The 24437-nt window shown below is 43.7% G+C and overlaps 1 protein-coding gene across 3 annotated transcripts in view; it reads right to left on the reverse strand.

Annotated features, from left to right (window-relative positions):
• ACSL1 (acyl-CoA synthetase long-chain family member 1) overlaps positions 1-24437 on the reverse strand; it is a 57162-nt gene that overhangs the window by 5992 nt on the left and 26733 nt on the right. For 2 of the 3 annotated variants that reach the window (XM_012000165.1, XM_012000168.1), the window contains 13 exons: positions 22221-22285; positions 18670-18771; positions 15235-15334; positions 14835-15013; positions 11522-11554; positions 11340-11391; positions 10742-10815; positions 7992-8069; positions 5919-6053; positions 4218-4352; positions 3497-3592; positions 2450-2522; positions 541-629 (listed from right to left, as the gene is read on the reverse strand). In XM_012000165.1, coding sequence (XP_011855555.1) covers positions 541-629; positions 2450-2522; positions 3497-3592; positions 4218-4352; positions 5919-6053; positions 7992-8069; positions 10742-10815; positions 11340-11391; positions 11522-11554; positions 14835-15013; positions 15235-15334; positions 18670-18771; positions 22221-22285 — 1211 coding nt within the window. Of the gene's footprint in view, positions 1-540; positions 630-2449; positions 2523-3496; positions 3593-4217; positions 4353-5918; positions 6054-7847; positions 7926-7991; positions 8070-10741; positions 10816-11339; positions 11392-11521; positions 11555-14834; positions 15014-15234; positions 15335-18669; positions 18772-22220; positions 22286-24437 lie in introns of all 3 variants that reach the window. The other variant, XM_012000167.1, reaches the window with a different exon arrangement.

The following is a 24437-nucleotide window of genomic DNA, read 5'->3' on the forward strand; positions in this document are numbered from 1 at the left end:
TGGAAGCCCTAAACTCCAGGATACAGAGGGAGTTACCAGAGCCCCACTGGGATCTGCGAGGGATCTCCAGGGCCTCTACTTCCCTTCCTGAATCACCTCAGCTCTGGTCAATTTGGAGGGTGAATGCTTGCCCTGGGTTCTGGCTCAAAGCTGTTGGAAAACCCTGCAGGGGATGAAATCCCTTTTAAGTAATTAGGCTTCCCATCCAGCAGCCAGCAGCTCACTAATAGGAACCCAGGGCAATCCACAGGCAGGAGCTTCGTCCCAGGAACTGAGGCCACCGCGCCTTTCTTTGCAGGCTCTGGAGCCCAAATCCCTATGAGGCCTGGCAGAGGAAGGCAGGCGTCTTGTCCCTCCCGCCGAGTCCCCGAGAGCTGAACATAAATGTACCCTCGGAAAGAAGCCTGGCAGACTCCAGGATCACCAATGAAGTCAAGCTCAATGGCTTTATTGAGCTGCTGGGAAATACCACTGCATTTGCAAAGGCCAGCGATCACAGGAAACGGCAGTGAGGGGAAATGACTGACAGTTTTCACTCACCTCGCCCTCGCCCTCAGCAGCCATGTAATTCATTTCTTCCACATCAACAAGTTTTATCAAATTGCACGGCATCGGGGCCCCAACATGGCCTGTATGTTAAGTAAGCAAAGGTCATTCCTAAGGGAACTAATTATAACCTCAGGTCACATTATTTTGAGAGCGAACAGGATTCCACAAAAGAAAAACAGCTGGGATAAACTTCTGATTTCTGCAATTATAGCCATTCTCTTCCTAGTATAATTGAAGAGAATCTATTCTTAGAGTAGGGCAGAACACATTTAGTCTCTTCAGGACCTTTTCCAAGTGTGATGCTTTGTTATTTATGAGTACTTTGGCCTCTGTGTGAGGGTTCCTACAAACACCTGGAAGCAGGCTCTCTCAAACCTTCACCCGGCTTCCACCCTCCGATCGCCCCCACCCATCACTTGCACTCATCTTACACAGACTTTTTTTTTTTTGAGACGGAGTCTCGCTCTGTCGCCCAGGCTGGAGTGCAGTGGCGCGATCTCGGCTCACTGCAAGCTCCGCCTCCCGGGTTCCCGCCATTCTCCTGCCTCAGCCTCCCGAGTAGCTGGGATTACAGGCGCCGCCACCACGCCCGGCTAATTTTTTGTATTTTTTAGTAGAGACGGGGTTTCACGGTGGTCTGGATCTCCTGACCTCGTGATCCGCCCGCCTTGGCCTCCCCTTACACAGACTTCTTAGCATCTCTGTTCTCTGTAAGAAGAGAGAACATATGCAGCTTTGACAAACCTGACACACCACCTGGTTCTCATCAACACGGCCTTTATTTCCTTGCGTATGAAGAAGCATGTCTTACAGTTTTTACTAAGATGGGACAGTGCTTATTTCTACAGCTAACTTAACTCTCTTGTGAAAGGCTGTTCAGACTGGGTTGTCTTTTCCAAAAGCAGCAACATCAGACATTAGATATGTTAGATATTAGGTATCACATTGGATATCACAAATAATTCTTCCTATGTTTTTATAATTTGAGCTTCTAGAGATCAGTATCCCAAATTCTCTGTTCAGGAAACTGAGGTTAAAAATTAAACAAATACCATAAAGAAGATTCACAGACTGTCTGTGTCAATTCCAGTAGAATTATGTTACTAGACAGTGCTAGGTTCTAGAATCTATGTTACTAAATGGTGCTAATACTTATAATATTCCAAATAAGCCGGGGAAGTTTATTTATCACAGTATAGAATTTACTACTCAGGTGACACAGAGGAAGCACAGAAGTTCTGTAGTCAGGCCGGGGTTGAAATCCTGGCTCCAAAGCATAATGCTGTGTAAATTCTCAGATATTATTTATGTGTTACTTAAGCAACAATCTATCATTTCCTCTGAGAAGTACCAGAACTTATCTCACAGGGACGCTGTTGGGGTTACACGGACATCAGGTGCATCCTAAGCACCCATCATAGAGGCTCACCCATGACAGGTGCTCAATGATTTTTGTTTGTCCTCCTCCTTTTTCCTTTTGAGAAAAGACTCTTTGAGAAAAAGGACTTGTATTTATTCCTATTGGTAGTCCTAACACCTAGCACAGCACACAGTACAAATTTAATAACTATTTGTTGTTTAAAATGACCAAATAACGAGACCCTACTCAATTACTAGGAAGCTCTGTGGGGCCAGACATTCTCAATCTGGAACACAGGGCCCCCTCTCAGATGTCGCTAGTGGGGTCTAGGCAAGTCCCTGCTGCCACCAGCTTTACAGTCAGATCCCCAATGCCACCCCTCAGTTGCAGGAGGCGTTTTCCCCACAGTGCCCTGATTTACAAGCAAACAGCACTTTTGTTTAAGATGGTTAATGAACCAATCAGTGATTAACCCAATTTCAGACATACCAATAACCCAGTATGAACAATACTCCAAAAAGAAGCCTCCCACAGTCATACCTGCGGTCCAGTCTCCAGGCATGCTCAGGCAGCACCCGGCAGTGCACTCGGTCTGTCCGTAGCCTTCATAAAACTGGGGCACCAAGAGACGGGACATTATTAAGGAGAGCACAATCACACCTTTGCTGGAAGTGCACAAGCAATGAAGTATCACTAACTCCCAAGTCATGGCTGACTAGTGAAATTTCATTTCAAATGGTCTGTTCAGTAAATTCATTCAATGGTCCAGTGTGCTGTACGCCAACACCAGCCATCACCCAGGTGCACCCTCTACTTAACTTCCTGTTGCCAAGCAAGGGAGAACCCCTATGTGACTGGTCACCACCCAGCGGCAGTGAACTCCCTTGGCCAGTTCACAGGACGTGTACCCCACATATGTCCCGTCTGCCACCAAATCCTCCTTTCCCCCTTTACTACAGGTTGTCAGCATGGTGTGCGGGTAGGCTCATCACCTGTGACCCATTCCACACCCGCATGCCTGCTTCTAAAGGTTAGACAATCTGGTGCCTGATCCTGGAGAAAATTCAACAAATGGCAGACACACACGTTCCCCTGCCTAGGGTAAAAAATAGACATGTGGTTGCTTCTCCAAGCAACCTAGTAATAACATATCTTCCAAACAAAAGTAACACACACACACAAAGCAGGGGTGGGGAAGGACTGGGGTGATGTTGGTGAACGGACACAAAGTCTAAATCAGGAGGAGCGGGTTCAAGAGCTCCATAGCACCGAGAGGTGACTACAGCTAACAACAATGTATCATATCCTTGAAAACTGCCCAGAGAATAGATTCCAAGTGTTCTCACCATGGGGGAAGAAAAAAGCATGGGTGGTAAGACACATGTTAATGAGCTTGATTTAGCCATTCCACAATGTTTACATACATCAAAACATCATGTTGTATGCCACAAATACAGATACGCTTGCCAATGAAAAAAGACAGACGCGCGCACACACACACACACACAGAGTACAGACGACTTTTGGCGCAGAAGAGGACTGGGCGTCCCAGTGTGGGAGAATCAGGCGCCCTGACATCCACCTCACCTGACAGCCCAGGGCTGCTCTGAGGAACGTCAGCACAGTGGCAGACACCGGTGCGGCTCCCGTCACCATCAGCCGGACTTTTCCGCCCAGGCTCGACTTTCAGGGAGGGAGAGTGGGAGAAGGCGAGGGTTACACACCTGCAAGCCGGCGGCCTCTCCGCCAAGGAGGCCCGCTTGGGACCCCGTTCCCTAACCCACAGCTGAAGGCCACATGGAGAACTCAGCGCGCACGATGGCAACACAGGGCTCCAGTTTGTTTCCACCCGCGACTGCCCTGTTCCCTCCCAAAGGGGACGGAAGTCAGCCCCACCTCTGCAGAAGCTATTTCAGGAAACTAGAACACGACTGGGGGGATCTGTGGCAACTACCACAACTCTGGCCTTCTGGGGGGCACAGTATTATTACACATTATCACTCATGCTTGAAAAATTACCTCAAGAGTGACATACTTGTTCTGGAAAAACGAAACAAAATGGAGAATGAGAGAAAAGGCCACACTACCCTGAATCCTTTTCCCCCAGATGGTTGCAATACTGTTTATCTTAGAAACTGAGGCCTCCTTAATGGCTCTGCCTTAGTTTTTAAACGTGTGCCAGAATTAAACAAAAACATGTCATTCTCTCCCTTACCTTCATCTCTCCCTCTCACCAAAAAAGCCCTCCCAGAACTCTGAAAACCGGAGCTGGTTTCCATGGGAGCAGCGGCTGTGAGTCATGTGTTACCTGCACTTTGTGGAAGATCAGCCGGTCCCACAGGCTGTTGTTTCTGATGATGCCGCTGCGAAGCTCTGCTTCTTTCCTCTTGGAGGCAAAGTCCAAGAGCCATCGCTTCAGTGTGGTGTTTGCTTGTCCGAAAATCTAATGAGGCAAGACATGAGAAGGTTTTCACGCCTACTAGAAAGGCCAGAGTCAAAAAGTGTGGAGAAATCGGAACCCTCATACACGGCTGGGGAACACAAAATGGCACAGCCGCTCTGATAGCCTGGCCAGTCCTCTAACAGTCCCGTGTGGTCAGCACAGGACCAGCAATTCCACACCTCGGTATACACCCAGGAGTAACGGACACATACATCCCCACATGCCCATCAAACAGGAATGTGTAGGCCAGGTGCGGTGGCCTATGCTTATATTCCCAGCACTTTGGGAGGCTGAGGTGGGTGGATCTCCTGAGCTCAGGAGTTTGAGTCCAATGTGGCCAACATGGTAAGACCCCATCTCTACAAAAAATACAAAAATTAGCCGGGCATGGTGGCATGTGCCTGTGGTCCCAGCTACTCAGGAGGCTAAGGTGGGAGGACTGCTTGAGCCCTGGAGGTGGAGGTTGCAGTGAGCCATGATACCACCACTGCACTCTAGCCTGGATGACAGAGAGAGATCCTGTCTCAAAAAAAAAAAAAAAAGGAATGGATAAATAAAATGCGTTCTATCCATACAGTGGAATATTATTTGGCCATTAAAAGGAATGAAGCAAATATGTGCTACATGGATGCTCGTGAAAGAAGCCAGTCACAAAGGAGCATATACAGCATGATTCCATCCATAGAAAAGTTCAGAATACAGAAATACACAGATTGAGAACACAGATGAGTGGATGCTTAAGGGTGGAGGGGGTCTGGGAGATGACAGCTAAAGAATAGGTAAGTGGTGATGATGAAGGTGGTGGTGAAAATGTTCTAAAATTGATTGTAGTGATGGCTGCAGAACTCCGTGAAAGTACTCAAAACCTTTGAATTATGCACTTTAAATCAGCAAATTATACAGAGTATTATATGTTGATAAAGTTGTTCTTTTAAAAAGAACCATTAAAAACATAAGAAGGTTCTGAGACATGACAGAAGTCCTGCCTCTAAGTGAAAACTCATTCTGGAGACTGCCTGCTCGTGCCCCACACGCCTGACCCTGGCTGTGTGGTCCACGCGATGATACCCACCACAGAGGGGCTGGTGTTCTCTTGGGCTCTGCTGTGGCTTAGTCACTTCCTTCAGTGTGGCCAATTAAGTAATGTTTTACATGTCCATGCAAGGAGCTTTACAATGAAGAAAACCATTTCATAGTTACTATCCTCATGTGACCCCATTAGCAACTTTTGGAGACAAACAGTAGGAGAGAAGAGGTAACAGTCCATGTTAAACACGAGGAAGCAGAGGCTCAAGTGTTTATTGTAAAAGTAAAATAGCCTCCCACCTTACACTTGTATTGTGACCACGGTTTACAAAGTGTGTTCAAGTGTTTTCTCTTATAATCCTTATCAACAACTCTGGGAGGTAATGCATCCTAACTTTACAGATGAGTAAACTGAAGTTCTACAAGACTGAGAGGATTGTCCAGGGTCATGCACATGGCACATGGCACAGCCCAATTCAAACCCAAGCCCCTGCGTCCAAGTCAGTGCTCAGTTCTGGGACTTTGCTGCTTGGAACTTACGCGGTCAAACATTCGGTTCAGCAGTCTTGGAACCACAGGGAAGACAGTGGGTTGAAGCACCTTGAGGTCATCCATGAGCAGCCTGATATCTCCTTGGAAAAATCCGATTTTAGCTCCATGACACAGCATTACACACTACAGGGGCAATGGAAACAACAAACATTTTATCATCACAGCAGGGAGTACACAACATGGACAACATCCAACACTTCAGTTTTAGCAGTTCAGGCCAGTTTCCAGAAATCTTAAATTTCCTAAATATAGGTAACTTAAAAAAATGTGCATTTACTAGTCATTGTACAACATGGAAATGTGGTATTTCTCTTGGTTATCCTGAAGATACAGGACTTAGTAAAATACCAGGCTGTGTTGTTTTTAGTGATGACCACAGAGATTCTACTTTTTTAGTGTGGTGGTAAGTGGTAGTCTGTTGAATGAATGACATGGTATTACATATTCTAAATATTTTTAGTGGCTGGGTGCGGTGGCTCACACCTGTAATCCCAGCACTTTGGAAGGCCAAGGCGGGCGGATCACTTGAGTTCAGGAGTTCCAGATGAGTCTGGCCATATTAGAGTGAAACCCCACGTCCCCACAGAATAAAAATTAGCTGGGCGTGGTGGCGGGTGCCTGTAGTCCCAGTCACTCGGGAGGCTGATGCTGGAGAATCACTTGAACCCAGGAGGCGGAGGTTGCAGTGGGCCAAGATCATGCCACTGCTCTCCAGCCTGGGCCACAGAGGGAGACTCTGTCTCAAATATATTTATATAGTTTTCCAGAAACTTTACGTTTAATTTATTCTCAGAATAAAAACTTAACTTCTTGCCTAGAGTTCGAGTTTGTGAAAGTCTCACTTTCTTTTGTTTGAATCTAACTAAAAGTTTCTGAAAGGCCACCAAGTATGATGAATTTGTGACACCAGGGTATCTAATACCAAAGTGGCTTGCGATTCAGCTAGAACACACTGCACAATCTTTCTCCTGTCTAGTACAAACCGTACTGGCAAGCCATATGGACCTGACAGTTTGCCTATTTTAAATTTTAAAAAGAAAAGATTCAAAAGATGACACAAGGGAAGTACAAACGTTCTCTGGCTTAAAAGCAGAAACCACAAGAAAGGTACACCATGGTTCACTGTTTAACAATTACAGCTCAGAAAGCTTTTGTTCAGTGTGGCCTGCCTTCTAGGCACCCCTCTAAAACTTGTTAGGTACAGCAACTCCTTTGAGATTGCTTCATAAACCCAGAAGATCCTGAGGTGTGCAGGACGTAGAAGGAACAGATGGCAGATGGGATGTAATCGCCTTCGATCCTCTGGGGTGAGCAAATCCGACAGGGCAGCTGCCATCCAAAGCATTGGCTGTTAGTCACCTCTGTCTCCAACACAGCAGCGGGCACACAGCTAGAGCTCAGTAACTACTCACTAAATGAATGAATGGTGCTCATTGTTTTTTCCTACAGTATAAAATCCAAAATTGTCAAAGAAAGCACAAAGGTGGTTCTTGGTCAGTTTTAAAATTAGTCACACAGTTGGTTACAGGGAGCCTAAGCAAAGGTCAACTGGAGGATCATTCTCTTTTTCCACGGGCACTTAGAATATTGCTGAAAAAATTAGTCTCAAGCCAACTTGCCCATTATGAACAAGCACAATCAAAACTAGCGACTTCTTACAGAACAGAAGCCTCACCGGGCTCTGTAGAACTAAATTAATAATGACTTTTCTTTTACAGTTGATCTTTCTGGACTGATGTCCATATTAGTATCCTTCAAAAGCCTGAGCTCCTAATTTTAAAATGAGTGATTAAATTCAAGTATCCTGTTCATACTCAGAAAAAGAATTTATATTCTTTCAAATAATCTGTACCATTTCTAAAACGGGGCTGAGCAAAGAATTCTTTATAGGGATGACAGTTTGCACGTCACACTTACCTTCATGAGCTGTTCATACATGTGTGCAAGTGGTAAAAATGAAATGTGTGTGTCACTGGCATTCAAGGGAAGTACTTTCTGTAAAACACAACAACTTAGCAGAATATACACAAGCAAGCAAGGAAAACAAAACTAAATGCCTACCTCTACAACTCTCTCAAACATATGGGCGAGAGGCAAGAAAGATATCAAAGTATCATCTGGGCAAGGATTGACTGAATTCTGTAAGCAAAGACACCAGCAAGGCAGAAAAGCATTAAGACTCCCAGTAACTTTCCATTTTATTTCTGAGCACATAGTACCTCAACACTGAGGAGAAACAGCTTTTGCTTATGGTCTGCAATTTTTTCTCACCAAAGAATAAAATGAAAAGCAAGGGGCATGGTGGCTCACGCCTGTAATCCCAGCACTTTGGGAGGCCGAGGCGGGCAGATCACTTGAGGTCAGGGGTTCAAGACCAGCCTGGCCAACATGGTAAAACCCCATCCTACTAAAAATACAAAAATTGGCCAAACATAATGCCACATGTCTGTAATTCTAGTTACTCAGGAGGCTGAGGCAGGTGAATTGCTTGAACCAGGGAGGTGGAGGTTGCAGTGAGTCCAGATTGTACCACTGCACTCCAGTCTGGGTAACAGAGTGAGACTCTGACTCAAAAAAAAAAAAAGCAATACTTTCATTATTCAAATAAAGTGGAAGTCACTCCCAATGACAAAGTAAATTCACTTCAGGGCTTTAATCAAAACAAGGAAAATTTTGCCCAAATTGGAAGGTTAAGGGATTATGTGCTCTAATCAGTATTTCATCACTACAGTATCCCAGTACCCAGCAAGTTCAATTCTACCTTAAGAAATACAGGTCCCATTTCAACATAAAATTGCATTTTATGTTGCTAAGGAAAAGGAGGAAAGAAGATAAAAGAAGATAGATTTCCAAGGTCCTTAGAGTATTTTGAGTTTGATCAATACATAAATACATAAAGCCCTACTTTACATAATTTGTTTAATGCAACCTCAGATCCGGCACCCAGGAATTTGCTCTCCTATAAAATACTGATGATGATGATTAAACAGACAGATTACGTTTGGACATCTGGTTTCCCTCAGAGTGGGCCTTACTTAGGGCAGGCACAGTGAGGGTTTGTATAGAATATTCATGTTTTTAACATAAAGAATTCTGGCTAAAACAGGGGGTGTCCAACAGCAGCTGCTGTCACACCAACTAAGAAATGAGGGCATTGTCGTTACCTAGGGGATGATGTACCAAGTTCTGAGCCATGCCCTTTCCTTTCCTAAAGCTGGGTCACCCTTAATAATAACGTGACAATGGATGAAAGCATCAATCCTGAGCAAACACAGCAGCCTCAGAAGCACCGGATGTGGGCTGAGCATGCTGTAATCTCAGCTTGATTGTATTCAAGTCTGACAGGCATCCCAAGTCGTACTTCTCAGGATGAAATTGTTCTATTAGTATAATGAAAAATCAGACTCCATTCTACCTATACTTTTCAACATTCTGATTTAGAACAAAAATATTGTCCATTATCATGATTAGACATTTTACAAAGCTAAGAAGACAGATATTGTAACTGATATTGTAATCAATTTGATATTATAATTGACTTTAAAGAAAGTTCTGTAATCATTTGCCTCAATGAACCACCAATGCATTTTAAGTTTTCTTCGAAGGCCAATTACAACATTAAAATTTCACTTTGGTAAGGTACTAAATGTTGAACTCTGTTTAGAAAGTATACACCTTTATAAAGGGTATTTGGAAAGGGTAAGCCAAGTAAAATAAGTGCAAAATCCTTCAAAGATCAGTTTTCTGCAGCCACCAAACATGTCCATTCCCCAAAGCCATTAAGCTCAGGCTCCTGCTACAAAAATCAGAGCTACAGAATACTCCCAAAGAGACTGCAGAAGCCAATTATGTTAACTGTAAAAAAGAGTATGAGGAAAAGGCATTATATTGTTCAATAAGCACCTTTATAAAGGGCAAGTTTGGAATAGGCTCTTGGTGTTATGGACTGAATCACATCACCTCCTTCTAAATTCGTATGTTGACGTCCTAACTCCCAATGTAGATAGGGCGCTGCTGTGACTGTATTTGGAGGTAGGCTCTGATCTGATAGGGCTAGTGTCCTTATGAGAAGCGGAAGAGACACCAGAGCGCTCTCTCTTCACACATGTATGGAAGAAAGGCCATGTGAGGATACAGGAGAAGGAGACTGTCTGCAAGCCAGGAAGTCAGCCCTCACCAGAAGCCAAATTTGCCAGCAGCTGATCTTGGACTTCTAGCCTCCGGAATCGTGAGAAAATAAATGTCTGTTGTATAAGCCACCCAGTCTGTGGGTTTTTTTCTTTTTTTTTTGTTATGGCAACCTGAATAGACTAAGACACTGGGTAGTAAACTTTAAAAGTAGGGGAAATTAGTTGAAGTGCAAGTCTTTAATACTTCTAGTGCAATGGAAGTCACACTGACCAAAACAGATAATAATAATTCAAAAACTTTTAGCATATCATTGTCAATTTAAAATAAATTATTTCCCAAATGCAGGGACACTGGATAAAAACACAAGACAGTCCATCTCTTCTCTGTCCTTTCTTGGACATATTTCTAGGGCAATCTCCAAATAGAGTCTCACTATATTAATGTTGCAGTGAACTTCATCTGTCAATTCACCTTAATTATCACAGAGAAGGGTTGGTGATTAGGTCCAAAGTGAAAAAAGAGAGAAGGTGGACTTGGGCCTAAAGTTCTGACCTTATCCGTATGTCACCTCGTTTCTAAATACCACACAGGCCTAACACAGTGGTGCCACCTTCAGCACTTTCATTCTCAAGGACTAATGTCAACCAGTGAGGAAAGATGACAACATCCCAAAAAGTTACCTCTGTTGCTTTCACAAAAGCTGAACAATCGCTCACTATGTTTCGATGAGTGATCAGTGCTCCTTTGGGGTTGCCTGTGGAGCACATATGAAGCAGAACAAAGTTAAAGAATGACAGAAATGAAGGAGGCCCAGAAACCCCGCATTAGGGCCTCGGACACCTCTACTGTTAAGATACATCGTGAAAGCCAAATGTTGAACACTAAATTCCTGAGCAACCTGCAATCCTTTCACTGACTTATCTTTAAAAACCTTTATTAATATGGGCAAATTTTAAAGGGTATACGTAGTCACAGGAGAAGAAAAACCAGAAATTGTCTCCCTGGGAGCCACCGATCTAGTCTGTCCTAGGAAGACAGGTGAATCTAATATCACCCTCAATAAATGTTTGAGGAATTATCCGGCACTCTTGGACTCTGAGAAGATCTTACAGAGCAACAAGAAGATAGCACATAGCACAAGAAGACAGCACTGGAACCGCTTCCTTCTCTTCTGCTTTGGGTCCATCTACTGTTAGCTGATAAGTCATCCAGAAGAGGTGGGGGAGAGTACAGACCACTGGCGGCCACATGCAGAAGCAATTCTATCTCAAAGCTCACCTGTAGTTCCACTTGTGAAACAAACTACTGCAAGATCTTCAGGCGCTGGAGGCTAGAGAAGATGAAAAAAAAAAAAGTTGGTATAAATCAGAACAGAAAAGAGAACGATAAACCACAAAGCACCAGGCTAGATACTGAAGACTACAAAGAGGACAGAGCAGGGTCTGACACAGTGTGCTCACCTTGGGCTTCCGTCTGTTGGCTCTTCCCAGGTCCTTAATTAGAAGAGAAAAAAAGTCATTTTAAATGGAAATGTTTTCTAACTGTAAAGGATAAGGTCATATCAAGGCACTTAAAGCTGGCTTAACTGTGGACTTCATTCACAGCTGGCTCAAAAACAGCATAATTTTCTAATTAAAGAAACTATGGCAGTTTTAATTAACCAGAACCAAAATATTTATTCATTGTTCTGAGAAGCCATTTTCCAGTTATCTCTTCTCTTACATAAAACTACATAAATGATATTAGGACTGGCCTTTGAAATAGGATGTATTAAAATACAGCAGTCAAAGTCTTTACAATGCATTTCTGGTCCCCACTTCCACTCCTTATCAGGGCCTTTAATAAAGTCCTGTTCTTAACCATAACTAGATACTGTAGATACTCTGCAGGCTCCTCAAATCAGAGCACAGTACGACCTCACCCCCGCATTCTGCACAACATCTGCAATCTGAGAAGAAAAATCAATCTCTGCTCGGTTGAAATGCTAGCCATTTTCAAGAGGCTCAAATATCTGCTCAAATATCTCCCCACGTAGAGTGGAGATAGGATTTGGGAGCCTCCAATGATAAAACAGGCCACAGCAGAACCTCGAAGACTATTTCCTGAATGGACTTACAGGTTAAGAATGACGCATTGCGCGGGCACAGCATTTCCCAGCGGCAGGCTTCCAGTCACTACCACTGATGGGGTTCGGTTGACTGCATGAGTGCAGTCTTGGTGGCCACTTTAATATCTATTAATTTTAACAAATGAACGATTTATATTCTTTTCCTATTAAAATGGAACAGCATGAATGAGGATATGGAATGAACATGCCATTGAACATGTTCGATTCACATGGAAATTAGATGGATGTGCTCAGGGCTCGTTGAGTTTCTGCCCAGCATTTATTAAGTTTTCAATCTTAATTACATTTTAAATGATGTAAGTGGCAGACCACCGATTAAGAACAGGAACTAATATATCCAATTAGAGGTCAGCCAAAAGCTAAAGCAATAATTCTGTACATTTTTTTCAAAATAACCGTCATTAGCTCCAGATTTCTACTTGTCTATTAAAAATTCCTACATAACTTTGGGAGATGCCCAAGTTTTCAAAAATTGATGTTAAATAAAATAAAGCACCAGTTACATACAATTTGGCTCTTAATTTATTGGGAACAAACATTATCCAAATTAGTGCACTGTTGCCACGAAGTTTCACAGCCTTACATCTCTCTTACGGTATCACTTAGGAAAAATCCTGCAATTATTATTATTATTTTTTTTTTTGAGACAGAGTCTCGCTCTGTCGCCCAGGCTGCTGTGCAGTGGCACAATCTTGGCTCACTACAACCTCCACCTTCTGGGTTCAAGCGATTCTCCTGCCTCAGCCTCCCAAATAGCTGGGATTACAGGTGTGCGCCACCATGCCAGGCTAATTTTTTGTATTTCTAGTACGACGGTGTTTCACCATGCTGGCCAGGCTGGTCTCAACCTGACCTCATGATCCGCCCACCTCAGCCTCCCAAAGTGCTGGAATTACAGGAGTAAGCCACTGCGCCTGGCCAAATACTACAATTATTAAAAAAAAAAAAAAAAAAAAAAAAGTTGCCGTTTTTATGTTCCAAGAAAAAAAAAACCACCCATAAACAAAAACTGAATTCTAGTTAATGATAAACACACTGAAGTATTTAGAGGTAATAAAATCTGCAACTTACTAAAAATGCATCAAAAAAAATAAGATGGATGGATGAATGGAGGCATAAAGTGATGAACTGATAAGTGATAAAGCAAATACACTAAAATGTCAATTGGTGGTGGGTATACAGCTGTCTACTATGCAATTCTTTCAACTGGATGTTTAAAATTTTCATAATTAAAATACTGAAAAATGTAAACATTCCAAATACAATAATTCTATTTTTGATCCTGTAAAAATATACATTAATATAAATTCAACACAAGATCAACCATAATGCTAGTTTTAAATTCTTCTTTTTAGACCTTCACCTTTCGCTCAGAATATTTTTAAAAACTAAGTATAAATCATATTAAGCAGGTAAGTGTAAAACAATGTCTTCTATAATATTTTAATATAAACTTTATATTATCTTCAATCATCTAAATAATTTTTAAATTTCAACATTACTTCTTTATCATACAGCAGTCAAAAAACACCAGAAAAATTCCTGCATCTATGGGGAGGGAGGGGAGAAAAAGGGAAAAAGGGAAGGTAAGGGAAAAAGAGATTACATTATAGTGAGAGGGGGTTAAAAGTGAAAAAAGGGAAGTGGGGAAAAACCAGGTAACAAGCTAACTAAAACCCCAATTCAACAAGGAAGCACGCGGCTCAGCACTTACAGAATCAGTTCCATGCTACTGAGAGAGCGAGTTGGGCAGGGGCGCACACATGCACCAGAGAGAAGGTTCTATTAGAACACACGTGCTTCCCTGTGCCTACTAGGTTCCTCAGGAAAGGTTTTATGGATCCTTACTTATAGTCTCAAATTCTTTGTAGAAGGAGGAAAATTACACATAAAAATTTAAAATCCTCTTTATAACAGTTTCAGAAAAATATTTCTAACTCCTTCAGAAAGAGAATGACTGACTCTATTTTCCTATGACTTGCTATGACATGTATATAAGAAGATCCTCCTCTGGTCATGCTCCTTGGATGGAACTGTAATCCAAGTCTGGCTGACGGGGATCAACTTCTTGTATCATCTGACATCAAGCACCCACGCTGAGCATGGACCACACTCATTCTCCTGGATTGGCTGCCTTTAAAGTTGTGATGGGTATGACTCTTAAAAGAGTCAATACGAAAATAAACCAAATCAAACATGTATGTTGGAAACTCACCAGGACTCTCCACGAGCCACCCAGGGAAAAGAACGATGAGGCTGATTTCTATATTTGGCTTGGCATTAAAGACAAATTAGTAAGTAAAAGGCATTAAAGCCAAAGAAGACACAGAAACTGAAAGTTCTACCTGCCTGAAGCTGTAATTCCCATTTCTGGCATTTCCGGGCACAGCTTGTCAGTGCTCTGGAATAAATATTTGAGTGGTGAAAGCACTTGGGTAAGGTGTGATGTGTTAACACTGGGCACACATGTAGAATCCTGTCTCCAGCAATGAGACAGAAATTTCTGCTCTCTTTCATGGGTTGCGGAGGCGACCGGCCAGCGCTGGGACTGCACGATGGCACCAGATAGCACTGGATAGCACGTGTGAGCCAACATGCCCCCGGGAAAGCCTTCGGGGAAGGAGGTGGGGGAACTGGGAACTCACCTCCATCGCCTTCAGGCTGATGATTTCCACCCCACACTTCTGGCCTCGTTCTACCAGTTCACTGCCGTAGGCATCCATGAGAACTATGATTTTAAGGCTTGGTGTTAACTTATTTTCTACACCCTCTAGTAAGAGTTCGGCCTTCTCTGGCTTGTCCACAAAAACCAGAGAGAGCTCAGCTGTAAATGAAAAGATACAATGAAGAATAAGCTCTGGGATGTTGAAAGATTGACTCTGTCATATCCAGCACAAGGATACTTGAAGTACTACATTCTTTGGATAAAAAGGTAAATATACATTTACATGTAAAATCTTTGTCAAATCAAATGTAAGCAAATGTAAAGTCACTGACCCTAACCAATAACTATGCCAATAATCCAGGCAAAGATCACAGACGTACCTTTGTTGACTATGTACGTTACGGCTTCGTTTCCAAGGGTATCATAAAGCGGAACGATCACCATCGAATAAGCAAAGCATCCTTGTTCAATAATCACCCACTAAACAAACAGTAAAGGTCAGGGAGAGAAAACAAGACGTCATCATGGAATCAATAAGGAGAACAATACTCAAGAGAGATTCAACGTAAAAACCTTTGACGCAGCAAAATTAACATTTGTGTTATCTACTACTCTGTGCCAGGTGCTATGAGGGATTCAGAATGAGAACAAAACACTTGCCCCATTCTTACAAAGAAATTAAGGCCAGGCACACTGGCTCACACCAGGAATCCCAGCACTTTGGGAGGCCCAGATGGGGGGAATCAGTTGAGCCAGGAGTTCAAGACCAGCCTGGGCAACATGGCAAAACCCTGCCTCTACAGAAGTTATCTGGACATGGTGGCACACACCTGCAGTCACGGCTACTTGAGAGGCTGAGGCGGGAGGACTGCTTGAACCCAGAAGGTTGAGGCTGCAGTGAGTTGTGATCACACCAATGCACTCCAGCCTGGGTGACAGAGTGAGATCCTGTATATATGTATGTATGCACAAAGAGAGGGAGGGAAGGAGGGAAGGAAGGAAAGAGAGAGAGAGAAAGAAAAAGGAGAGAGAGGACAGACAGAGAAAGATGAGAGATTGAGAAAGAAAAGAAAAAAGAAAGGAAAGGAAAAGGACAGAAAGAGAGAAAGAAAGAAAGAGAAATTAAAATCTGCCTGAAGAATTGAGGCAAATATGTTAAAAGATAATTAGCAATATCAGATAGTGACTGACTCAAGATAAGAAAGTCCACCATTGGCCAAGGTAGTTACAGATGCCACTGGGAGGGTGTAACTGAGATTGCCTTTGGAAAGAGAAAGAAAAAGAGAGAGAGAGAAAAAGACAGAGATGGAGGCAGGGAGATGCTAACAGAGGGGACGGCAGGATCAAAAGCAGGGGGTTAGAGCGATGTGACTGGCACAGACGGTTCTGGCTGGAGAGCAGGGGGCAGCCACTGAGAGTTTCTCACAAAACAGTGGCTGTGGGGCTCAAGGAAGATCCCTCTGGCAGCAGGGCACTGTATGCCCTGGAATAGTGGAAGGAGTACCTTGTCTAGCAGCAAAACTGTTTTGAGAACATCCTTCTAGAAAAGTGAAGGAAGGAAGTGAGACGATAACTGGCCACACTGCCACAGGGAAGACGCAGTGAGATGTCTCTGACGGCACTGGCCACATAGCCACCGCCCTCCCTACTGGACTAAGGTGAAAGACCACTCTCTCACTATCATACCCAAGGGCACCCCACTGCCTCCGGCTGCACTTTTCTAATGAAATCATCTGCAGAGCTCTGACACACAGGACAGATAAAGGCACAGCCGGGGGAAGGGGGCACAACCCACTCACATCCACTTGGCCTGGAAATGGGCTTCTGAGTTTCGGTGTTTTCCCAGAAGGAATTTTCAGCCAACAACAGAGAGATCAGGTCCAAGCTCCTTAGGCACACGTGACGCTTAAGGAAGGCTCTCTTTCCTGCCACTCTGCCACATGAAAATGCTCCACTCCCAGACACAGGTGTGAACGTGGCCATTCCCTTGGCCTCCCCACCCCTATTTCCTTCGAGATTCTACTCAGGTGCCACCTCCAGGAAGCCTTCCTTGACTGAGCTCCCATAATCCTTCTGCCCTGCAACCACACGTACCACATGACACAGAAAGCACCCGTGTTTAGGTCTTTCCTTATGTGGTACCTCAGAAGAAGGGCTGAGTTACTGTGCTTTGGCACCCCCACACAGTGTCTGACATATAGTAGGTGCTCAGCAAACATTTGTTGAACGAACTCACAAGTATAGGAAAGAACCTACTTCTTGAAGAGATTCGTTCTGCAGTTCTAGATTCATGATAAAATTCCATCAAAACAAACATTTTGATGTGTTCATTTGGGATGAAAAAAACTAAATTCTACAAAGCCCATAGTCCAGCTGTGGAGAATGCTGTTTTCCCCTTGAAAGACCACAAAACTCTAAAGAAGTCACCTTTATTTATTTAAAAAAAAAAAAAAGTCAGTAGCACAGGAATTGTGTCAACATGTCTTCTGGCCACAAGCAGGTATAAGAATAAATTTGATTTCTTCAAGCCAGATGCTTCCATTTTTCCAGGCCAGCTAGATCTACTAATCTGTTGAGTCACACCATAAGCTATACTTCCAAAAGAGCTGCTCATTTAAACTCAATTTCTGATATGTTTTGGCGGTGTCCCCACCCAAATCTCAACTTGAATTGTATCTCCCAGAATTCCCACGTGTTGTGGGAGGGAGCCAGGGGGAAGTAATTGAATCACGGGGGCTGGTCTTTCCCAGCTATTTTCGTGATAGTAAGTTTCATGAGATCTGATGGGTTTATCACGGGTTTCTGCTTTTGTTTCTTCCTCATTTTTCTCTTGCTGCCACCATGTAAGAAGTGCCTTTCACCTCCTGCCGTGATTATGAGGCCTCCCCAGCCATGTGAAACTGCAAGTCCAATTAAACCTCTTTTTCTTCCCAGTCTCAGGTATGTCTTTATCAGCAGCGTGAAAACAGACTAATACACTTTTACACACTGGTTTACAGAAACCGTGCTGGGCCTAGACCGCCAATGACAGACTGCGCAAATGAAGGCCGGCTAGCGCTGAGTACTGTCCCCATCACCCATGGTATTTTAAACTCTGGAAACCAACCAGAAGGAAAGCCTCATACCTTTCAGAAAGGAAAAAAAAAAAGAAGCCTGCTATTAACAAAAATGTATCTAAATCTCTCTATAACTTATTAATGCCATTTTTCTAACCACAGAGGTGACTCTTAAAGTAAAAAATCTCCTTTGTTAGTTATCTGTTCTAAGGATTTTGTTGGGGAACCTGGTTTAAAAAAACTAAAATAATCTCCCCCAGAAAAGTGATTTCTCTTTTCTCTTAAAGGCGATTAAAAGGCCCTGGTTCAGCTTTTCTTTTCTTTTCTTTTTTTTTTTGAGATGGGAGTTTTGCTCTTCTTGCCCGGACTGGTGGCTCACCACAACCTCTGCCTCCCAGATTCAAGCGATTCTCCCGCCTCAGCCTCCTGAGTAGCTGGGATTATAGATGTGTGCCACCAGGCCTGGCTAATTTTGTATTTTTAGTAGAGATGAGGTTTCTCCATGTTGGTCAGGCTAGTCCGGAACTCCTGACCTCTGGTAACCCACCCACCTCGGCCTCCCAAAGTGCTGGGATTACAGGTGTGAGCCACTGCGCCCAGCCCTGGTTCAGGTTTTTGTATGTGTAACTTTCTAAGGTGTAACGCAAAGCTATACTTTTAGTAGCAATCAGACTACAAAATCTGGTCTCTAGCAGAAGTTAGGCTCTTACATTGGAGAATTCTCCAAATCATGCACAGCAAGTACCTACTGGGTCATACCTCAGGTCTATTTTGAGCAAAGATGCCAATGAACTGATCTGGGGTGGCCGTGAAGCCCTTCTGGATCAGCGCTGAGCCTAGGCACTCCGACATTTCTGCAACCTAAAATGGAGAGGAGAAAGTCAGAAACAGATTGTGCCCCAGCTCCAGAAACAAAGCTGGCCAGAGGACAGGCGTACATCTCAGCCAGCACGCAATGCTGCACGCAGAAGCGGAGAGGGAACACGCAGGCATTCCTTTATTGGTAGGTTTTTTGGTAAAACACAAGGTTTTATTCACAAGAAATCAGAATTAAGAGAACTGACCGCAGGGTTCCTTCTGCAAAGCAAATTAATCTTATCCCAACGGCTGCAGGTCACAGATAATTATATGACAAGGCTTCTTATACATTTTTTTCTATTTTAGTTTTATAAAATTATAAAAATAGTAGAGAGATGGATTTTTTTTTAATTTATAAAGCAGCCAAAACTTGTTTATTTGGTATAAACACAGAAACAGCAACTTGTGAGAGACCTATAAAAAATAAGAGCAAGCTATTATCCTGAAGTTCTACAATTCTGTTCTTAAGAATGTATTCTTAGGAAACAATTCAATCTTAGGAGGAGGTTTTTAAAAGCCTACATATAGGCTAGGCATGGTGGCTCACGCCTATAATCCCAGCACTTTGGGAGGCTGAGGCGGGCAGATCACTTGAGGGAGTTCGAGGCCAGCCTGGCCAACATGGTAAAACCCCGTCTCTACTGAAAATACAAAAATTAGCCAGGCATGTGGCGTGCACCTGTAATCCCAGCTACTCAGGAGGCTGAGGTAGAAGAATTGTTTGAACCCAGGAGGTGGAGTCTGCAGTGCACTGAGATCATCCCACTGCACTCCAGCCTGGGTGACAGAGTGAGATTCCATCTCAAAAAAAAAAAAAAAAAAAAAAAGCCTACATATAAACATATGCAAATATTTCAAAATTATTGCATCAAAAATCTCTAGGGTAAAAAACCTAATCATGGCTGGTGATTAAGTAAATGATGGTAAACCACTAAGAAAATGCTACACGGTTAGTTAATATTATAATTGTGAAAACTATATCCAACTTAGGACAATATTATAATGATAAGCAACACATGTAAATATAAAAATGCATATTATAATAACTAAGTAAAAATTGGTAGGTTTGCAAAATTCGGCAGGGTTATCCTATCCTCTCCCCGTTCCTACCCCAAATAAATTAAAATTTTTAAAAAATCTTAAACTTTGCAGTTCTTTTTTCTTTTCTTTTTTTTTTTTTTTTGAGATGGAGTCTCACTCTGTTGCCCAGGCTGGAGTGCAGGGGCATGGTCTTGGCTCACTGCAACTTCCGCCTCAAGGGTTCAAGCAATTCTCCCTGCCTCAGCCTCCAGAGTAGCTGGGATTACAGCACCTGCCACCACATCGTATTTTTCAGTAAAGACAGGGTTTTGCCATGTTGGCCAGGTTGGTCTTGAACTCCTGACCTCAGGTGATCTGCCCCCCTCGGCCTCCCAAAGTGCTGGGATTATAGGCATGAGGCATACCGTGCCTGGCCTGGAGTTATTTTCTTTATTCTCAGTTGGCAAATTCTCAAGAGCACTCTTAAAGCACACGCATACCCATAGGAAGTAAGGCCACACCTACTCCTGGCCTGGAACCCTACTTTCTGGGCCTTGGCACCATCCTGGCCCTGCCTATGGGGAACAGAGTGATCATGGTAAGGTGACAATAGGATGACACAAACAGGTTCATTACTATCCTCTCCTTCACATATGAGTTCAAAAGTCTTGGTTGCATTTAAGGAATCGGAACCTGAGAAATACCTGCAATTGGATGCTACATAGCTGGTAAATATGATTGAATAATACACGCACATTTATATTTCTAGATCGGTCATACATTCTTAAAAACAAAAAACAAAAAAAAACAAACCCCTTTAAGGCATTCCTAGTCACCAAAAGGTCATATTCATTGGATGATTGAAAAAGAAAAAAAAAAAAGATTTGAACGTACAAATCCAAAGTTGGCTTTAGTTTTGTATCTTCACCCGCTTCCAAATGAAGCGTGCAAGGCATAGATTCACACCTTCAGAAACCCCAGCGATTTTCCATCTGCCTTGAAAATGCCAATCTGCAATGGATGTGTCTTCTCTCTTCCAGCCAATAAACAACAGAAGTAACTCAGGAGACACAGAGGACTCCATGACGCCTCAGGATCATCACACACAACACACGCATGTTCCACACACACAGGCTGTTCTTACACTTGTGAAAATGAGGGATCCTGGAAACTAGTATTTACGCAGGAAACTTGGCTTCTGGTAGGACAGAATAAAAATGGGAAATCCTTCCAGTCATGTGAGCTACCGCTCCTAGCTCCTTCTACAGTGGAGGTGTGAGAAGTCGCTTCCCCATCTCTTGAGAGACAGACGAACACCTCTCAAGCAAAGCCTTCTGCATCCTGTCGACCCCAGAGGACGGACGGGAAGAAATCACGCACTTCAGTCTGAGAACAATCCACACACTCTGCAAACACACTCTGCAGCTGCAGAGAACAATCCCTTCCACAGACGCACCCCAAATACACCAGCCCCTAAACTGCCCTTCACACAAAACCCAGAAGCAGCAAGTGCATTTGTGTTCAGGAATCCGCATGGTTACCTGCCCCTAGAGCAGGAGAGGGGGAGCCAGGGGCGGGAGCCTTTCCTGGACAGCTGTGTGGAAGCAGCAGGGCACCTGCCTGTCCCAGGGTGCCATGTGCACTGGGGAAGAACCGTGGCATCCACATTCATTGTAATCATGACAAAAAAATAAATAAATAAACAGCAACGTCCTCCTACACTGCTACTGCCACTCATGAACTGCTGTTTCAACAGTTGTAGCCATTGATGGGTGGGGACTAGAGACTGACAAGGGTCACCACACTCAGATCCCAGCTTCCTTTGTGCTTATGCAGTAACACAAGTGTCTTCCCTGAGCATCTGTGTTCCTCCCTGTGGCTGCCCTGGGGGTGTCACACAGGTGGTGAGTCGGCCAAGCACAGCTTTGAGGGTCAGGAGCACGCACCAGGAAAGCCCACACAAGAGTCTGCAGGCCTTGCTTCTGGTCCTGGTTCTGCCACTAACCAGCTATGACCTGGGGTGAGTCACCTCTCTTCCTGAGACAGGTCCTCCTCCTCCGTCAAATGAGGACATGCTTCCACGTTCTGGCTTCTGAGTTTTTCTAGTACCCCTCAAGTGGAGAGGAATAATCCTATCCCGCCAGGGGAACTGGGAGAGTTTCTAAAATTTTACCTTAAAAATTATACTCGACTTCACAATGTATCCACATCAGCTTTGAAATACAGTGCTTTGAACCACTAGCTAAATTCCTTAACTTGTTCTCCCCAAACCTTTGTGTCAAGTTTCTCCTTGGACGCCCCATGCTTACGGCAAGGCTCTGAGCTGGTCCAGCACATACACTTTGGAGCAACCTTCTGGCTCCAAGAATTCACATACGGAAGCATCCCTGCTTGCAAGAGGAGTTCACAGAGCCTGTTTCATACAAACTCACCTGTTTGTATGAAAGCCATTCATAGGGTTGGTCTGGTTTCCGAGAGCCTAAACAAGGGCCATTATCTAAAAAACAGAGAAAAAACAATGGATGGGCTGAACATACATACATATTCCCAGATTTTAATTTGTATCCCAGCCCCACCCTACTAAACATCAGCTAGACTCGACTCTAGTCCTCAGATAAGTAGATGGTGGCTTCAGATTGGAAATGTTTTCTCCCTCAGTTTTGGTCTGATTTTTTCTTTGCTGGTTTATTTCTGTTTTAAGTGGGGCAGGAGAGGGGGATGAGGGGAGAAATGGCAAAATCCAACTCTTAAGGGCACTTAATTTGTGATTCCTCTTTAACACCCTACTGCTTTAGACCAGGAGTCAGCAGATGAGTGGTGAAGAGATCCTGCTGTAGTGGTAAAGGGATACCTTTTCAGAAGAGGTCTTCATCAAAACTTTTCAAGAAGTCTAAAGCATTCTAACTTAGAATACGGAAAGGAAAATATAATTCTTTATGTGTCCAAATTTTGATGACCAAAGGTATCAAGAATTACCTGGAATCCTAGTTACATGGGTGAAGTCGTGATTGCAGAAGAACAAAAACAAAGAAAAGATGCGAAGCGAGGGGACGTGAAGTGCCATTTGTGAAGCAAAAGGAAATATCGAGATGTTTCCCGATTCCCATTGAGGTTTCGAAGAAGCAAAAGCGGACCATAGTGCATCTGGCTTTAGCACGTTAGGTCTGAGTGTTCGTGAGGAGGCTCTGATTTGACGTGAGGACCTAAGGAAGTAGGACGGAAGGCAGGGCTAGCCCCATCACACAGATCATGCCCCAGACAACAACAGTGTGCTGCACACACAGATTCAGGAGTCAGCCACGCGGCTGGGGAGGACGCAGGCCGGACACACTGACTTCTTTGCCATCCCTAAAAACAGTCCTGATGAAAACAGGGTTATTCTCGGACCCTCTCCAATTTACAGAGACTGTAACAAGGGCCATACAAGATGAGTTCAATCAGATGCTGTTTCCAGATGGGAAAAAAAATTGCATTAGCCATATGAAATGATGCGATTTTATTCCTCAAAAACAGAGATGGGCACACTGCAGCCAAGGGCCAAATCAGGCCCACCACCTGTTTTTGTGGACACAGTGATAGTGGCACACAGCCACACTGATTCATTTTTGTTCTGTGTAAGGCTGCAGTTGAGTAGTTGCAACCAAGACCATATGGCACCAAAGCCAAAAATATTTACTATCAGACTTTTTACAGAAAACCTATGCCAACTCCAGCTTTAGAACTAGTCGGTTAAGCTGCAGGCTCACCGGGGGAACTTAATACTATACCCACGCTCTATTCTACCCAGGCTCTACAATTTTTTATTCAATTGAATAGGGATGGGGCCTGGGGCTCAGTATTTTCCAGGAGTTCCCCGATGGCACAAAAGTGCAGCTAGAGATGAGAGGCACTGAGAAGCAGGGAGCTCAATCTTTACAAATGACTTCCTTGGTGCAATTTTAAAGTACGAGGTTTAAAACCTCTAGGTGGGCTTCTTCTATCATTCAACAAACTTCTGACCCCTTATCCAAATGCTGAGTCTTGCTCTTTTGTAGAAGTTTAACTCTACAGTAGCCTAAGAAAATCAAAGCTTAGAATAAAAAGATCTTCTAGAAAAATAAAAATAAAAAAGGAAGTAAATTGAGACCTGCAAAGCAGCTCCCTTCAATAAGTACAGATCAAGAAGACTGGACTCACTTTCCTTCACCTTCTCCGACACATCCATAGGACTTTCACTTTCCAGGGGGAGCAAGTGACCAAAGAAAAGTTATGTGACTTGTCTTCAGATCAGGGGAGAGTCAAAAGCATAATGTAAGTCACCACACTCCTCGATGAATGTGTATACACTTACATGTATACAGCAGGTCCTCAAATAACGGCATTTCATTTGCACGTTCTCCCCACATCTGTGTGGTTTTTCCTGGGAACTCTGGCTTCCTCCCACATCCCAAAGCTGTGCCTGTGGGGTGATCTGGTGCATCTCCACGGTCCTAGTGAGTGTGAGTGTGAGTGGGTGTGAGTATGAGTCTCCCTACGATGGGAGGGTGTCCTGGCCAGGGCAGTTCCCCCCTGACATCCTCAGCTACCCAGATGGGCTCCAGTCACCCATGACCCTGAACTGGAATAAACAGGTAAATATTTATCTTACTTGTTTGTATTAATTGTTCCTA

The sequence above is a fragment of the Mandrillus leucophaeus genome, unplaced genomic scaffold (assembly GCF_000951045.1).
Source record: "Mandrillus leucophaeus isolate KB7577 unplaced genomic scaffold, Mleu.le_1.0 Scaffold62, whole genome shotgun sequence".
Classification (NCBI taxonomy): Eukaryota; Metazoa; Chordata; class Mammalia; order Primates; family Cercopithecidae; genus Mandrillus; species Mandrillus leucophaeus.